Source organism: Rhodnius prolixus, unplaced genomic scaffold, assembly GCF_049639745.1.
Source record: "Rhodnius prolixus isolate KJV_2025 unplaced genomic scaffold, Rpr scaffold_4, whole genome shotgun sequence".
NCBI lineage: Eukaryota > Metazoa > Arthropoda > Insecta > Hemiptera > Reduviidae > Rhodnius > Rhodnius prolixus.
Genome location: NW_027411614.1, coordinates 2,974,489 through 2,993,862, shown reverse-complemented (window position 1 = coordinate 2,993,862; position 19,374 = coordinate 2,974,489). Strand labels below are relative to the sequence as shown.

The 19,374-nt window shown below is 30.5% G+C and overlaps 1 protein-coding gene and 2 long non-coding RNA genes across 7 annotated transcripts; 1 reads left to right on the top strand and 2 right to left on the bottom strand.

Moving 5' to 3' along the window:
• Window positions 1–1,525: 1,525 nt before the first annotated feature.
• LOC141455495 (uncharacterized) lies at window positions 1,526–2,601 on the bottom strand. The gene is made up of 3 exons (XM_074130606.1): window positions 2,464–2,601; window positions 2,227–2,373; window positions 1,526–2,153 (listed from the first exon to the last, which is right to left on the bottom strand). The coding sequence occupies exons 1-3, from the start codon at window positions 2,467–2,469 to the stop codon at window positions 1,614–1,616; spliced, it is 693 nt and encodes a 230-aa protein (XP_073986707.1). The 5' UTR covers window positions 2,470–2,601; the 3' UTR covers window positions 1,526–1,613.
• A 3,303-nt stretch (window positions 2,602–5,904) lies between these two features.
• Window positions 5,905–14,814, top strand: LOC141456538 (uncharacterized). Of its 5 annotated transcripts, none has more exons than XR_012459839.1 (6): window positions 5,905–6,577; window positions 9,794–10,046; window positions 10,713–11,303; window positions 11,638–11,775; window positions 12,024–12,140; window positions 12,271–14,814. It is a non-coding gene; the product is annotated as an uncharacterized lncRNA (long non-coding RNA). The 5 variants fall into 5 exon arrangements; XR_012459838.1 differs by having other exon boundaries at window positions 12,024–14,692; window positions 14,746–14,814; XR_012459836.1 differs by lacking the exon at window positions 12,271–14,814 and having other exon boundaries at window positions 10,713–10,923; window positions 10,954–11,303; window positions 12,024–12,144.
• Window positions 11,881–18,077, bottom strand: LOC141456539 (uncharacterized). The gene is made up of 4 exons (XR_012459841.1): window positions 17,869–18,077; window positions 17,555–17,778; window positions 15,649–16,690; window positions 11,881–12,127 (listed from the first exon to the last, which is right to left on the bottom strand). It is a non-coding gene; the product is annotated as an uncharacterized lncRNA (long non-coding RNA).
• Window positions 18,078–19,374: the final 1,297 nt, after the last annotated feature.

The following is a 19,374-nucleotide window of genomic DNA, read 5'->3' as shown; positions in this document are numbered from 1 at the left end:
ACTATAAAAACTTAAGTGAATCGTGAGAATAAAGTGTTGACCAATTAATCATTATTATACCATTATAAAATTTAGTCCAAAAATTTTTAAAATAACAGTAATATAATAATAATTAAATTTAGCATCGTCGTCTCATCGAAGGTGATGTAATCGACTTGATGAAAGACATGACTCACTTCTCTTACGAGTAGACATCCTGTTGCTACCTGTAGAAGAATAATTGCTCCTTTTTTATACATTAATATTCAATAAAAAAAAGATACGTTTTGCTAATAGCAAACTTTATCTGAAATTCGTCATAATTATAACATTTATTATGAATTGCAGTTTTTTTTGTTTAGCCGAGAAATTTAGAGGCCCAAATAGCAGTAGCTAAGTTGTGCTATTACAGCGTTCAATTCCCGGTAACGGTCTTGGCTTCTATTTATAAAGAAGTTTCAGTAAAGTGCGTTTGTGATCCATCTCTGCATTCAACATCCCAACTCTTTTATTTCTAATTATATTTAAAGAGGAGAATAATCGTTCGTCAAGTGAAATGAAGTGTTTCTTCAGCTAGAATAGACGAGATATCAGGAGAATTAGATTCTGACTATTTATAAAAAACCTGAATTTTCCTCGTGGTCTTTATATATATTTATATGTGTATAAAATAACTTGTACCTAAATATTCAAAAATGTACTGCAATAACTTTCACAGAGATAAAAAAAACACATATTATTAATCATCCCTTAGGATGATAGGATGAGAATCTCTTAAGATTCTCTCATAAATATAGCTGATGTTTCGAAAGTCTAAGAAGTACTCATGAACCAGGCACTCTAATTCAGAGTACATTGAAGAATACGTAAGAGAGCAGCTAGAATCTAAGGGATATTAAGGTTTGTTTAAAATTCTGCTAAATTTTTATATACTAATAGCACAGTACCAGTGTCTGATCCTCAAAACGTACCTTTCTGAATTCAAAATCTAATACCTTCACTATCGTTAGACTGTCTCGCCTAGAAATTTAAACTTTATGCGAAATTTTAACGTTAGGGCACCTATGTGCATGATTAAAAAGTTGGAGAAATAAAAAAAAGGAGTTGGGAGTGCATGTTCCTACGATAAAGATGGGAGAGAGAGAGAGAGAGAGACAAATTGTGTGAGAGATTAGTTGAAATGGAGAGTATGTCTAGTCCTGGCAATTGTGTAGAAGGTTTGATAGTTAATTGACTTCTTTAATAAAATAATTATTTGTTCAATATGTGCGTAAATTTTAAGTTGGAGTGAAGTGAAGAGAGCAAAACAAGCAAAATTTGTTTGATTTTAAAGAAAATTTAAAGAAACATTTTCATTTAATTTGTGGGTACTTCATGACGCTATTAATGTGACAGAAGATTGATGTTGTGAAAAACTAAAATAAAAGCATCAAAGAAATAAGTTTTTGTATTAATTTCTTAACGTACCAATAATTAATATAAACTGGTACAACACTTTTTCTTTTGAGAGTAAGAGAAAGACAGAAATTGAAATAACAAACTCATTAAATTTTTTATGTTATAAGTTAAATATTTATTGAAACATTCGTGAAAATACACATTAAATTCAAAAATCTTCTTAATTTTTGAAATTATTATTGAACGTTATTTGCATATCTGACAATGCGCACATAAGGAGAAGTAGTGTAAGGAAAAACTGGCCCGTGTACAGGTGGTACATCTGTAAACTGTACACTAGCAACATAACTGGATGGTTTGTTTTGTGAATTATCTGCATTATATTGAGAACTAAATTGCGATGAGAGTTGATTTGATACCCTGAATTGCTGTGGTACCTGATTGTATTGTTGCTGATTTGCTTGATTTGAATGTTTGTTTGTTCCAAACACTATTTGATGATTTGTTTGTTGATTTCCTTGCAGTTTATTTGATGCTGTTGGTGCAGAACTCTGCCTGTACTGATTGAAGGTTGGTTGGTAATTTGTTGATACTGGATCCTTCGATTGTGATTCTTGGGTTTCTTGTAGTAGACCGCTGGGTGCTCTAATGTATTCTAATTTCTCTAGTTTCCCGTCTGGCAAGGAAATGTAATACACGTTAGTTATGGATCCTTGAAGCTGCTTAAATCTTTCCAAAACACTATCGGTAACGTTGTCAGCTCGTTCGGTTTCATTCTTAACAGAAAGAAAATAATAAATATTATGACTTAGTGTTTGTGACATTTTGTTAACCATAAGAATATTTCACCTGGACTGATTCAGTAGTTGTTTCGTTCTGAACTGTCAGTGGTGGAGGAAAAATTAACAAAGCTTTTTGTGGCTTCCCTTTTAATTTAAAGGCCGCTTCGTCAGCCGACACTGTACAGATGACGAAGAGAAGGGCTGAATAAAGAAACTAATTTGGGATAAAAAAAAAAAGTTGGTTATCTTCAAAAATCCAGTAACAATAATAAAGATTTTAAAGAATCTGAATCAAAATACGCACCTTCATTGTACGTCTTCTATTCCTGATTGTGCAACATATGAATTGAAAGATACGTGAACTACCGTAATATATATATACATGCAACTCTACCCTTATAAGTTTGTGAGTACCCTTGGCCTCAATATTAGAGTCACTATCAGAATACTCCATGAATTAATGAAATTGAAGATCTAATGAATACCAATGTTTGATGGCCAAAGTAGGTATCAGTATGCAATAGTGGTCATGATGTAAATGATTCAAACACTCGTTAACTGTTACTGTTTTTTTTAACAGTATTAATTCAAGAAATACATCATTTACATTGAAAAACAGTTTTAAATTCATTTTGGCTAAAAAAAAAAGTTACCTAATTTAAACTTATAATAATTTTAAAAGTATATCTATTTAGCACCTTATAATTCAAAAATGTATTTTTTCTCGCCTTACTTTTATTAATGCAAAATCTTCTGTAACTAATCTAAATAGTGACCTAACAAATTGATGTCATTTCCATTCCATGTACTAAGAGTTTGAAGTTTAAACATTTCATTTTCAACCCTTCAATAGTAGGTTTTTTGCCAGTAAAAACGTGGAACAGACATTTAACTGGGTGAAGAAGAAGCTTAAATTCAAATTTATTATTACTGAGAACGTTTTACGCTAGCAAGAGAGGCGCTACTTTCAGTATCATAAGTGTGAAATTCTCTAACCAGATCTCGTTAACGAAGTAAAAGTTTTGAGATGGTCATCATTAAATATGATTTTCTGACTAAACTAAAGTTTGCTTTATACTCAAAAGTTCTTTCTTATAACATTCAAAAAAGTTGGAAGTAAACCAGATCACTTTCATTTGCAGCAATCTCTTTACTTTATGTTTTCATTTTATCCACAGTTGGTTTGGTTTCTAATTTTATGCATAAATTAAATGTTTGGAACCAACTTTTCCAACAAAAGTTACGTGAAATCATGCTAACTCTCTTAAGCAAGCAAAGTAAAAACGTCAACTCTTTATTCTTACTTCTACAAAGAACAGGTAGAAAAATAAGACATTACTATCATGATAGCTTATATCTGATTAGTTTGAACACCAGTAATTTAATTTTACAGATTATTATAACGATTGCATGATATTAGTAATTTTTTTTCTGTTACTGGTAAAAGAAAGTGTCGCTATCGTGGTAAAAGGGGTCTTCTTGGGAAGTATAATGTTTTGAGGTCTTCTGAGTTCGAAAAAATGATTTCTACAGAAATGTGTGGTGAGGAACTTGTGCTGTAAAAGGATTTCAAAGTGTAAGAAATGATATTTCATTTCAGCAGTGGTGAACTTAGATTCTTATCTTTTAGACAGAAATTTACGGGACAGCATCCATTTCACACTATAGTGGCAAATTGGGTTTTTACTTCTTGCTTTTCATAACAGGTCGACGCATCATCTACAATCTAGCATAGGCCTTAATATTAACTGTCAAAGACAGAAACAGCAGCATTCCAGTGGAATTACAAGGGATGTTCTGTATTTTCCAATGGTTTTTACTTCTTGCTTTTCATAATATATCGACCCAACATCTACAATCTAGCATAGGCCTTAATATTAACTGTCAAAGACAGAAACAGCAGCATTCCAGTGGAATTAGAAGAGAATTTCTGTTTTTTCCAATGGTTTTTACTTCTTGTTTTTCATAATTGGTCGACCCATCATCTACAATGTAGCATAGGCCTTAATATTAACTTTTAAAGACAGAAACAGCAGCATTCCAGTGGAATTACAAGGGAAGTTCTGTATTTTCCAATGGTTTTTACTTCTTGCTTTTCATAATATATCGACCCAACATCTATAATCTAGCAAAGGCCTTAATATTAACTGTCAAAGACAGAAACAGTAGCATTCCAGTGGAATTAGAAGAGAATTTCTGTTTTTTCCAATGGTTTTTACTTCTTGTTTCTCATAATAGGTCCACGCATCATCTACAATCTAGCATAGGCCTTAATATTAACTGTCAAAGACAGAAACATCAGCATTCCAGTGGAATTACAAGGGAAGTTCTGTGTTTTCCAATGGTTTTTCCTTCTTGCTTTTCATAATATATCGACCCAACATCTACAAACTGGCATTGGCCTTAATATTAACTGTCAAAGACAGTAACAGCAGCATTCCAGTGGAATTACAAGGGATGTTCTGTTTTTCAATGGTTTTTACTTCTTGTTTTTCATAATAGATCGACCCAACAATTACAACAATCTATCGTGCTTTCAGCCAATTATGGAAACTATCTGAGAATCCTAAGCTTATTTTGCATTGGTATATTAGGTGCAAAAGTCGAAATTACCTCCTATAATATCGTCACACCACTATAATCAACTTATTGCCTTTATTGAAATACTCCAATCTCTGCCAGCAACGGTGTTGGTAAGTAGCATCCATACGCGGATCTTATAATGAAATTATATCCAATTATTAATTTACTAATTAATTTTACCTTATTTTATGTTTAATAAACGATAAAAGAAAAATTTATGACGACTGCACAAAGGATTACGAAAAATGTTTAGGTTTGGTAACATTTTATTATTACATCTGGGATGTAATTCCACATTCGTGTGCATAATTCTGCATTGATAAGTCATCATTGTAAAAAGATATTTATTGTTTGCCTTTTATTATTTTTATATGTAATTATTTTTTGTTAAAACAACAGTTTTGAGGGTATGCTTTACAAAAATAAAATAAATTGAAGCACAAAATTTGTTTTGTAGATGCCTCCTTCAACTTTTGTTAGTAATACCAAATTCATTATTGTGCATAAGTTCCTTGCAGTTCTTAATGACAATTTTTTTTAAAAATTCATTTTGGAGTAACGAGAGCATATTTTCACTTAAAAAGGAAAAATTATTACATAATTTGCAATTAATAAGCTTGAAAGCATAGAAATTTTTACAAGATGGTATTTTGGCAGGAAGGATCGCTGCATGGTTCATAAAAACAAAAGAGAACGTTTTTAACATGTTGATAAAAATGAGACAGGAATAGACTAGCACCATAAAAACCTACGTTCTTATTAGCACTAAAAAAATCTACAAGTTGATATATTCTTCGAATAGTCCTTATATTTATATTTACATAGTTTCTACAGTGTTTACTTTTATTTATTTTGATGGGTAATTACCATGGAAGTGCATTGAAACATTGGTTGGGTGATCAAAATTAATTGTGCTTAAGAAATATTTCAGAATTGAAAAAAAATTAACGTTTTCGGCTTACGTAAAGGGCGCCCCCTCCTGTACAATACAATTTTAAAACTATCTAAGTAACAAAAATATAAAAGACCTAAATGCATATTAGGTTTCATTAATTTTATTTAATCATTTTTCAAAAAATGTTTTATAACTCATTAACATTTAAAATATTACACACACGCACACACTTGCACCAGGTGATATGTTGTAACCAAGCATGTAACCTCCCTTATTAGGGTATTAGCATGTGCACTTTGAGTCACGAGATTTTGAGTTCACGAAACCTAATAACTATGTTTAAACTGATTAATTATCGTATGATAATAGACAGAAAGCCCAAAACCAACATAGTTTCTACAGTGTTTACTTTTATTATTTATTTTGATGGGTAATTACCATGGAAGTGCATTGAAACATTGGTTGGGTGATCAAAATTAATTGTGCTTAAGAAATATTTCAGAATTGAAAAAAAATTAAGTTATTATTTTCAATGAAGGCCAATCTATTTAAAGTATCTTTGAAATCCTACTATCACCCTTATTTAATAACTAGTTTCCCTGTCTTGTGATTCTTTTAAAATCTTTAAATTTAAAAGGGGCTCATCTGTGACAAAGGTGCTCGTAGACTGAAGCGATCGTTTTTAGAATATAGTTCAACACTGGTACTGTACGCTCGTTAACATTGCAGAATTGTTTACTAATTTGGACGTCCATAGATAGGTTTCACTTTCAGCCCAAGATTAATGTATAAAACTCACTTCGTTTTACCGTTTTCAGACTACATATGTACATTACACCAGTTAACAAGGAAAGTACATCACCTTTGTCTGAGCTAAATCGACTTAGAAAATATTTCGTGGCTGGATGGAAAGTGGCAGAAGAATAAAATAGGACCCCAGGTAATTAAATGTTTTAACAGCTAGTTTTATTAATGTGTCACTGAATTTGGGATCATTATAATAAGACATGAGTCCACCTTTAAGAAATATGACCAGAAAAGTTTTGTTTTTATCCTTATTTAGTGACTATGTCAAAGTACTGAATAACATGTTTAAGTTGCTTTAATCCTCTTATTAGGTTTATGAAATGAAAACAGCATTTACAAAGTGTCACAAATAACTAATGTAACTTAAGCTAATATTCTGAGACACCCTAACGTATATAACTATTACTGAAATTAAAAGAGAAAACAGAAAGGGGCTTAAAATCTCACTTTGAAATACGCTTCCTAATATTTGCAGTTATTTAGAAAAATGGGCGATTTGCTGAACTAACATTGCAGCATTAATTTTACTCCCTTCGCTTCGAATTTCCTCTAGGACTGGTAATTGCTTTTTGGGGGCCCAGAAAGCTTATAAAATAAGATACATTGTAAGATACTTCAAAGAAATCACAACCTTTTAAACTAAGGATATTTCTTTTAATGAATACACCATATAATAAGTATCAACAATAATTTATGAACAATGATTATTACTAGAGTAATGTTAATTCCAATAATACAAATATTTATTTACACTTTAATTTTCCTCCTGGTTGGACCGAAGGTCGGGCCCCTTAAAGTGTGTCGTAATTTTGAAGGTTTTTGAAGAATTTTGATTTATTTGAGTTTAAGCATGAAAGTGAAATGAGTGTGGGTCGTGGGACGATACTTGTAAGATTTTGCTTGCTTGGATGTCGTTTTGATTGCTACTAGGTATTTACATATGTCCAAGGTGTGAAAAGGAAATGAGTTTGAAGGAAAAAAAAAAACGTGCATTAGTGATTGCTGTAAACAAGTAATTTTTATTTTACTTTGTTAGAATAACTGTTATAAAATATGTGCCTCAACTCATGTTTCGCGTTACACATGCCTTGAGGAATGGATTAAAATTAAGAGTCGTTAGTTTCTCCAGGTCCATTAATTGGCAATCTTCGTGACTCTCTTTGGTTTGAAATTTGTAGTTTCTCTAGAATCAGGCCTCTGTCATAAAAATACAAAGCATTAAAAAAAAAACTTCAATGGCCCAAATTAACTATATCTCGGACACGCTGTTAAATATCACTCTTTATTGTCTAAATAAACAGACAGCTGAGCAAACGTTCCTGAAACACTATAATACAAAAATAAAAATAAAAAGCTTGTCCTCTAATGTTTTAAGGCTTTAAAGAGTTTAATATTTACGCATTATGTATTTATTTAGTGATACTACATGTTTATTTAATTAATTTTATAATTTCTTTTAATTTGACGATATTTCCTCGCATGAATGAACTTGTTATAATTTAACGTTATCGGCTTACGTAAAGGGCGCCCCCTCCTGTACAATACAATTTTAAAACTATCTAAGTAACAAAAATATAAAAGACCTAAATGCATACTAGGTTTCATTAATTTTATTTAACCATTTTTCAAAAAATGTTTTATAACTCATTATCATTTAAAATATTACACACACGCACACACTTGCACCAGGTGATATGTTGTAACCAAGCATGTAACCTCCCTTATTAGGGTATTAGCATGTGCACTTTGAGTCACGAGAATTTGAGTTCACGAAACCTAATAACTATGTTTAAACTGATTAATTATCGTATGATAATAGACAGAAAGCCCAAAACCTTTAAGGCATACAACAAACAGTGTACTACGTTGGGCAAAAGCAGTAATATTACATTCAGGTTATAAATAATGTTAATGCGTAGTATTATTACAAAATAAGCGTGTTTTGAGTGGTTATTTAAAAAATAATACTTTCTTTTATTACATACAAACTCCTCAAAATAAAAGTGGGAACTTTTTTTCAAAGGTTTACATTTGTTTTAGTTTATTACTACTGGATATAATGTATACTTTTTCTGTGGTTTCTATTATTCTATTTTTTTGTTCACAAAGATAGCTTAATTTTTAAAAATATCTTGCCTTATTGGACAAAGCATCAAACTTCGTTAATGCTGTATATATGTATAAATACGGTAACTATTAAAACAGCATAATTTTTATTTTTTAGAACAAGTAACTGTTCTAAAATAGCTGTATTTAAACTTCAAGAAGACCTCAATAACATCTCAGCATGGGCCACGAACAATAAGCTTACCCTGAATGTAGAAAAGACCAAAGCTATAGTTATTGGCTCCAACCCACTCCTTAAATCATTGGCTCCTCTTCCTAATCTTTTCCTTTACAATACCCCAATAAAATATTGTTCCTCTGTGAAAAACCTTGGTATCACTTTCGATCAAAACCTATCCTGGAAAAATCATGTTTCCCAAATCTCTCGTCATTCCATCCATATCCTTAAGCAGTTTAATAGTTCCCGTCACCTTTTTCCAATTAAGACCCGGCAACTCCTAGTTTTCTCTCTTATATTCCCCCATTTCGACTATGGTTGTTTAGTGTATGGCGGTCTATCTGGTGATATTGAAGCTAAGCTTAAGCGCCTCATGAACTGCTTCATAAGATTTATTTTCAGCATTTCCAGAGACTCTCGCATTTCGCACTGCTACGATGAGTTGAAGTGGCTTTTTCCTGTCTATCGCCGCCAATATTTTTTGGCTTCTTTCCTTTTTCAAGTCATCCAGTCTCAAAGGCCTTCCTATATTTTTCAACTCCTTAAGTTTAAATCCTCCATCCATTCCCGTAACACTAGATCTCGCTCATCTGATCTTTATATTCCCTCTCACCGTACCTCATCCTTTGACAAGTCCTTCCTCATACGTGCTACCTCTCTATGGAACTCCTTGCCTTCATCTGTCCGCCAAGCTCCTACCCTATCCATCTTTAAATCCCGTCTATTCAGTTATCTCCTTTCTATTCAGCTTCCTCCGAAATTCTAATTGTTTTAATTTATTTCCTTAATTTCTGCTGTTTTATTATTTTATTTTTACTTTCATTTTCACTTATTATATTTTCACTTTTGTAAATATTTATTTATTTATTTAATTTCTGTATAATCACAGGCCAAACTATTAAGGGCTCTATTTGTTCCTGTATTTATTCTTAGGGGACAATTGTCCCAGAATAATAAATTTCTTTTCTATTTCTATTTCTATTTCTATTTCTATATTTAGTTACAGTATATTAAAGTACTATAAAGTAAGAACTATTAGTTTGATTATATTTTGGTGTTTAATAGCTCGCTGAGCTATTAAATAAGAACAGTGGATGAAACTGGTATCAGGGCTTTCTACCTTTACCCAGTGCTTCCCAACACTGCCAGGATGCAGCCAAGTAATACTTTGATTTTATCTGGAAATGATTACCTCAATGGGCTGTTCTTTACATCCAGCAGTACGCCAATAATGTTAAGTGTTTCTCATCTACTCTAATCTGATGTTTAAAGAAGTAAAGAAGATGTATTTACCACTCTGTGTCGGACTGTTCTTCAGGTAATCTTATCAATTATTTTGTATGTTCTAAGTATTAAAACAATCTTTTCTCTGATAAATAATCTTTTCCATTTATTTGAATAAATATTTTTTAATTTTTGTAAGATTTGAGTTAAATATTAGTATATGGTGCTGATAAATAAATATTTATTCATTTTCATTCAAATAAAAGCATTCTTTAGCTAGATTAAACCTTTTTCAAAATTAATTTTGCTCTCTCCAATCGAACTCTTTTTAAAAAAATAAATTCCCTTAAAAAAATCTCTGTTTTGTAGAAAAATGGAAATATTTAAAGCATATAAAAATTAAATTTTATTTTGTTAACTTATTCACCCAGTATATTTGTCAGCAAAATTAAATATAATTTTTAAATACCTCAAATGTTAATTTTTTGAATGAAATTGAATCTTTTTCCATGGAATTTAAGTACAAAAATACTATATGGTTTTAATAAATTGTTGAAAAAAGTTTAATAGGACGAATAATTGTTTAATTGAATAATTAAAGATACAGGGTTTGTAAATGTTTAAGATCTTAAACCTTTTTTTTTATAAATGTAAATGAATTATTTACAAACAGAGGTTCAATAATATTGTATTTTTTTTTTTTTTTTTTAGATCTGAGTAAACATTTTAATTATTTTCTTTAAATTATGTTGATTTTCAGATGAAATACTGATGCTACTGGAGTACTGCTGGCAAAACTGTTCATCAACAGAAGCCCAGATGAAAAAAAAAAACGTATAACATCTATCCAGTAATATCCAATCATAAGTTGAACTACATTTAGGCGCCACTGTATTCGCATCCATTCTATTTCCAATAATTAACTTTAATCCTGTGGCATCTACCACTTGGCATATGGAACTATTCTTCAGGTATTCTTATCTATTATTTTAATTCAACAGAAGCCCAGATGAAAAAAAAAAACGTATAACATCTATCCAGTAATATCCAATCATAAGTTGAACTACATTTAGGCGCCACTGTATTCGCATCCATTCTATTTCCAATAATTAACTTTAATCCTGTGGCATCTACCACTTGGCATATGGAACTATTCTTCAGGTATTCTTATCTATTATTTTAATTCAACAGAAGCCCAGATGAAAAAAAAAAACGTATAACATCTATCCAGTAATATCCAATCATAAGTTGAACTACATTTAGGCGCCACTGTATTCGCATCCATTCTATTTCCAATAATTAACTTTAATCCTGTGGCATCTACCACTTGGCATATGGAACTATTCTTCAGGTATTCTTATCTATTATTTTAATTCGTTAAAACACAACATAATATAATTTTTGAATATATAATTTAAATTTTTTAAACTTATATGAATGCTAAGCATTTTTAATCAAATGAAGCCAGTTTAAACTTATCCTTAATATTTTTTTCTTTATTGAATTAATAAAGGTTAACGTTTTGAATGTAATTACATTTTATTTTAAGAAAGAAAAGAGCAAAATTAATAAATATTTGTTTGATAAAAGAATTAAACTGAAAAAATACGTTTTAAAAATGGAGTAATATAGTGTGAATCAAATTCGAATTACTGCTACTTATGTTTACTGTAGTATTTTTTCAGTTAATGCAGTGTTAACATCTATGGGCTTTTTGTCAACTTGCAGCCCTGGTAACTTCAGCTTTTACCTGAGATGAATATTTAAGAGTCCTTCTATACTTTCAGCTGCACGACCATAAATATGAAGTGATTCGCATCCAGGTAAGTCTTATCTTATTACTTAATTTTATTCACAAGGAATAAGTGTGTTTTTGGAAATATATTTCATTATCATTGAATTAAAAGATTTAGGTTTTAAAAAATCAATTCTTTAGTTGAATTAAAGTTTTCTTTATTTAATTTTTATAATGTACATAAGTTGTTATAAATGTTTTTCTCTTACTTCTTCTGCTATACAAAACTTAGTAAACATGTTAATTATTTAAATCACAATAAATAATGAATTTCAGAATTAATACTGGTGAGTACTGCCTGCAAAGGTAATCATCAATGGAAGCCCAAGTGAAAAAGACATCAATCCAATGTGAATATACCAACAAATTTGGTTAGGAATCTAAAAAAAAAAGGTATGTAGTTATTATATGTGATTTGCATGCCTTTCATATTTTAATGTAAGAATGTTGATTTAAAATCTTTAAAAGAATGCAAAAAAAATTATTTATTTTTCCTTTTTATCTGTTAATTAATACGGAAAAGGTATAAAATAAAACGAAAATAAAAAGGTATAAAAAGGAAAACCTAAAAGGAAGGTTATAAATAGCGAAAATAGTCTAGAGAGTGGAAGTAGTACAAAAGGAAGAAATTTCGGATAACCTGACCGTAACCTTCATCTTTGGATGGAAGAAATAAAAAGGAAAACCTAAAAGGAAGGTTATATAAATAGCGAAAATAGTCTAGAGAGTGGAAGTAGTACAAAAGGAAGAAATTTCGGATAACCTGACCGTAACCTTCCTCTTTGGATGGAAGGTTAAGATAGATGTGTTCCCGACAAAGGTTCTCCCCACCCTGCCCCGCCCTTTTAACACACTTGAGCAAGAATCCAATATGGCTGCCAGTCATACCATATGTTCCCCAAGTGTGTTAAAAGGGCGGGGCAGGGTGGGGAGAACCTTTGTCGGGAACACATCTATCTTAACCTTCCATCCAAAGAGGAAGGTTACGGTCAGGTTATCCGAAATTTCTTTATTACTCGTACGTTTTTTAGCAATTCTTATTTATTTTATAAGGTCAAGTAAATGTAAAAAGACAAAATAGAAGTTGAAATAAATAAAATAAATAATAAATAGAATAAATAATAAATAGAAGTTTTTTGATTAAAGGTTTTGTTTTTTTTCGATTCTTATTTATAATATAAGGTAAAGTAAATGTTTTTTTTCTTAAAACCTCCTACTTTTATGAAGTAAATGTAACATCTATGTAAAAACAAAAGTAAATGTAAAATCTATGTAAAGACAAAATGGGTGTTCTAATAAATAGATCTTTTTTTGATTAAAGGTTGTGTTTTCTTTCACCTACTTTTATGAAGTAAATGTAAAATCTATGTAAAGATAAAATAGGTGTGCTAAACAACATAGGTAAACCAAGAATAGTAATTTAGAGCTCATAGTCGATTAAAACAAAGACTAAAGAATTCATCAAAAGGGTTAGAAATAAATTTAAATACTTTTTACAGTGATCAAAATTAAAGAATAACTAGCACTGAACGTAGTCAAAATGAAGCAATAATATTAATTTGTAAGTAATAATTAAATTATAACATGCTATTTTCATGCAAGAATAATAAAAGTCTTACCTTGTTTAAAGAATATCCAATTTCATCAGCATTTCAATAGATCACCAGTCCAATAGCACTTGACACTTTTTAAAATAATGCGCAACACTATTTACACTAAAACTGTATATCACGCACTGAGTATAACTTGAACTCAATTTATAAACCCGAACTTCACTTTAACACGCACTAATATTCACATTAAAAATCACGTTAATAAAGAGACCGTGAACGAGTTATAGATGGCCGACGGTAACTGGCTAGGATGATCAGCTGGTAAGTGAAGGTTATCTAAGCAGCCACATCCATAGAGGAAGGTAACGGTCTGGTTAACCTACACTGTGTGTTCCCGACAAAGGTTCTAAGTTTAGATTTGCTAAAAAACATCTATTTATTTGCATTCGTAATTTGTATTGAGTTTAAGTTATACTTAGTGCGTGATATACAGTTTTAGTGTAAATAGTGTTGTGAGTTATTTTAAAAAGTGTCAAGTGTCAAGTGCTATTAGACTGGTGATGTATTAAAATGCTGATGAAATTGGATATTCTTTAAACAAGGTAAGACTTTTATTATTCTTGCATGAAAATAGCATCTTATAGATAAGAAATTTCGGATAACCCGAACCTATGTTGTTTAGCACACCTATTTTGTGTTTACAAAGATTTTAAATTTACTTCAAAAAAGTAGTATGCTAAAAAAACCTTCAATCAAAAAAAGATCTTTTTTTTGCATGTTTATTTAGTTTTTACATTTTACATTTACTGTACCTTATAATATAAATAAGAATTAAAAGCTAAAAAACGTACGAGTAATAAAGAAATTTCGGTTAACCTTGCCGTAACCTTCCTCTTTGAATGGAAGGTTAAGATAGATGTGTTCCCGACAAAGGTTTTCCCCACCCTGCCCCGCCCTTTTAACACAGCTGGACAAGAGCCAATATGGCGGCCAGTCATACCATATGTTCCCCAAGTGTCTTAAAAGGGCGGGGCAGGGTGGGGAGAACCTTTGTCGGGAACACATCTATCTTAACCTTCCATCCAAAGAGGAAGGTTACGGTCAGGTTATCCGAAATTTCTTTATTACTCGTAAGTTTTTTAGCTTTTAATTCTTATTTATATTATAAGGTACAGCAAATGTAAAATGTAAAAACTAAATAAACATGCAAATAAATAGATCTTTTTTTGATTGAAGGTTTTTTTAGCATACTACTTTTTTGAAGTAAATTAACATCTACGTAAAAACAAAAGTAAATGTAAAATCTATGTATTTCAGCAACTCTTATTTATAGTATAAGGTACAGTAAATGTAAAATCTATGTATTTCAGCAACTCTTATTTATAGTATAAGGTACAGTAAATGTAAAATCTATGTATTTCAGCAACTCTTATTTATAGTATAAGGTACAGTAAATGTAACATCTATGTAAAGACAAAATAGGTGTGCTACTAAATAGAAGTTTTTTTGATTAAGAGTTTTTTTTTTTTAAACCTCCTATTTTTATGAAGTAAATGTAAAATCTATGTACAAACTAAATAGGCATGCAAATAGATAAGATTACCTGAAAAACAATCCTACACAAGTACATTTCCTTGACTTCTTCATTCTCCAGAATAGACTTAATGAGAATCACCTAATATTTTCGGTTGCTGTATGTGAAGTAGGGTCCGTAAAGATAACCATTTCCAGATGAAAGCTGAGCATTACAAAACTGTAACTTTGGTAGAAATTTTGGCATTAGTAGAAAGCACTGGTTAAAGAGAAAGCTCCTGACTGCAGTCTCTATCACTGAATTTCATATGGCCTGTACATGTGCCGCCATCTACCTCCAGGGGGTATATAACAAAGATCGCTGGAAGGGTGGGGAGAATAGTCGTCTAGAACACATCTCTCTACTGAACATATGGTACGACTGGCCGCCATGATGGATGTTTCCCTATATAACCTTTGTCTTGAACACATCTCTCTGCCCCTCCATCCATAGAGGAAGGTTACGGTCAGGTTATCCGAAATTTCTTTCTTATAAGATTTTAGTAATTCTTATTTACAATGGAAGGTAAAATAAATGTAAAATCTATGTAAGAAACAGAATATGTAAGCCAATTAAATGGAAGTATTTTTAGCAAATATAGTATATCATTTATAGAAGGTAAAAATTTTTTTAAATCTATGTAAAAAACAAAATACGTATGGAAATAAATATATTTTTTTTAAAACTCAAGGTTTTTACTTATTCTCCTACTTTTTGAAGGTTTATAAGTTTATGTTGCAATATTTGGAACGTATAAAATAACAGATAAGATTACCTGAAAAACAATTCTACCTAAGTCGAGATTTCCTTGACTTCTTCATTCTCCAGAATAGAGTTAATGAAAATCACCTAATTTCCGTTGCTGGTTGTTAGAAAGCACAGTGAGCTCCGACCTGCGTTTTTTTATCACTCAAGCCGTACTGAAGAAAATTCGTTTGTGTTGACCTATATATAGGGAGGTTATAGCAGTACTGTCTGATGGCAAATATTTGAACCACTTTTATACTTGCCTGCTAAGTGGCGCTCTCTGACGGGCACGTTTATAACTTTATGTTACCTGAAAAACAATCCTTCCCAAGTAGAGATTTCCTTGACTTCTTCATTCTCCAGAATAGACTTAATGAAAGTCACCTAATATTTTCCGTGCTGGATGTGAAGCAGGGTCCGATAATCATTTCCAGTGATGCAGGCTAAGCATAACTAGGCCTTTGTCTTGAACACATCTCTCTACCCCTCCATCAATTTGCGCACATATAAAGAGCGTTATCACAAAGAACTTTATCCTGGTGGCTATTTCTGGAACTATTTCTTACCTGTCTGATAAATGGCGCCCTACGACGCATTTTTTTGGAACTAATTTTGCATTTTTTCTCCTAATTTCTTTACTATATAAGTTTCTACGTCAACTTCAGACTTTTTTTTAGCAATTCTTGTTGTATCTTATTAATTTACATGTACAAATATATATATATATTTTACGTATAATACTATGTAAAGTACTAAGTCTGTGTAATACCAAAATAGGTATGCAAATAAATAGATTTTTTTATTTTAATTAAAAGTTTTTATTTATTCTCCTGCTAATAAATCATTTCTTTTTTTTTTCATACAAGTCTAATTAAGTTTGATAGTAAATAAAATTGCGATACAAACAATCAAATTACCTATACCTAAATAATACATTTTTATGTAATTGATTCATAACAAAAGCTGTTTGTACATACTTATTTGATTGATGTTTTCTCAACGCCTTTTTCATTTCCATTTCAGTTGATGGACGGTTTTTGATAGTACTCACAGTATTGGCTGTTTTCAATCTGAAAATCATAATTCAATGAAATAAACAGTTTATAGAGTTAATCTTGAATTAAAAAGCCTTCTATTCAATGTTACTAAAATTAAAACAACAGTTTTTTTTTTAAAGATACAATTCTATCTTACATTAATGAAAGGAATAAATTAATAAATTGAAAACAAGATTGAAGTTTAATTCTTTAAAATGGGCCCAGTCGTTTAGAATGAACTGGTTGCATTTTAAAACATTGTTACAGTAAATTATTCGAACTAAACTACTTACGTTGCAAATTTACTTTTGCACCAAAACTTGTTCTAATCAATTTATAAATTTGAATCAATGTTTTATTTTGTTCGCTGCAACCAAAATTAACCATTTTCGTTTAATTTCCATGAAAAAAGTTCAATTTTGTTAAAAATTATAAATAATTTTTGTTATAAAAGATATAGAAATACATATAACATCTACAGCTATTCGAAAACATTATGCATAAAAATTAAACTAAAGCATTGATTTGTACACTAAAATATTTTTTTAAAGAACCTAAACCTGTTCTATATTTATTTCCAAAAAATACACTTATGATAAAGCAATACGATTAATTTGATTGAACAATACAACCCGCATTTATAATCTTCAAGGTATATCATTTTTCAATTTTTTTCATTTAATAGAATTAAGTAATGTTTATCTTCACTAAAAATAGTTCAATTTGATTACAAAAATATTCATAATTCACATGTATGTTAAAAGTAGAATTTTTTAATCAATTATCATTCATTTTCAATCAATTACTTTTTTACTGATTCAATGGGACAAATTTTATTTTTCTAAAAACAGTTTTAGTTTCTGCTATAATATTGATGCAAATGAAATAATAGACTACCTGAACAACAGTTCCACAGTCAAACAGATAGGTAGATTTCCTTAACTTCTTTATACTTCAGAATAGAATGGATTAGAATCGACTAATATTTACCGGTGGCTGATGCATGTAATAAGGCCCAAAGGAGGTAATCATTCCTTAAGATGAAAGATAAGCGTTATATTGCTGCAAACTGGTATAGCCATTGCGCTGGAATGGCCCATGCATGCCCTACAATGTTGAGTCTACATAATAGAAATGAATATTTCATTTATAATTATAAACCTAGAGTGTGAACATTTTAGAAGTCAGAGCATTTTTCTGATAAACTAAACCTCTTATCAAGCAGCTCAAGTACGTAGCGACCAAAGTAAACCATTGCATTTTTAATTTATTTATGACAAATTTAATTTGGTTCAAAATTATTATTTCTACTTCAATTTATGAATTAAAAATTTATGAATATGAAAGATTGTATTAACCATACAAGAAGTATAAAGTACATATTTACTGTACTATACTTCTATACCTAGAGGTATATGGATAATACCTTTGATTTTATCCATCGTAACACGCAAGTTTATTGTAATCCTAACCAGTTTCGGACTTTTATTCATCAACAACAAACTTTTTGAATAAATCTACTTATTAATTTGATTGTAACAGTGATTTCTACTTCCCGTGCGTTCTTCCACACACTACCCGCTGACTGAATGAGGGAGGTTACATGTGGTGTTATACCACATGTTAAATGAATCGTAAAATATGTAAAAATATTTAAAAAAAAATTAATGAAACCTATTGCTTAAGCATAAAATAAGGAATTATATATTTTTTTCATTTGTTAAATCAGTAAGTAACATGCTAGTATATATTTTTTTTGTGAAGTTCGCCACACTCGAATGAATGTATATGAATATACTAGCAGTTGTTAAATAATTAGAATAACATAATCGTTAATATCTTATATAACAGTTATTATTTCCTAGTACACATGAAATAAGTATAATTCCATGTTTTCTACTTTTTAAATTTAATTTTTCGCCCCCCCTCAATATAAAACTTCAACTCTAACTTTATTGATTGATTGATTTATGGATTAATTGATAATCAGAATAAGTTTTCCATTTATTAACATTAAAATGTTGACTAATTAGTCATCGGTAAATTTACAATATTTATTGTAAAATCTTCAATATAGCTTAAGCTAAATAGCAATAAGAATTGGTAAAAAAAAGTGAAAGTAAGGATGTGTGTATGGTGTTGGTGTACGGACTTTTAATAAATAAGCTTGAACTGCATTTGTAACAAGTTGAATATTGTATAACTTCTATTGTACTTATAATATTGTATGACTAACGGGTGAACTGAGAGACCTCGTATGTTGACCATGCTGAAATATAGTTTAAAATGTAAATCAGATCAAGGTAATAATAAAAAAATTCGGTATCTGGCCTTATCCTTTAATTTTTGTACAAGATACGACAGAACAGATATAATCTCTACAAAGTGTTCTGCTGAGAGTGGGTTTAGAGCCAGTGAAAGGAGGAGAGGAAATGCCCCTTAAATCCTCTTGAGCTGGTAGCGTTATCTGCCAGTACAGAAGGATAGCACACAAAAGACTGGTGGGAACCAAATTCTGTGTAAAAGAACGACGTTTATCCCACTCTTCTCTTCATACTTATTTACTCTCCACCTCATTTACCGTGCAGTGTAGAGGTTTCTCTTCATAAGATAAGATGATTATCCTAGAGCTTTTAAGAGTAGAAGGAAATTGAATCTCTGTCAGCAGCACAAACACCATTTGTGAAATGAGATTTCGGGCACTTTAAGAAAAGAGG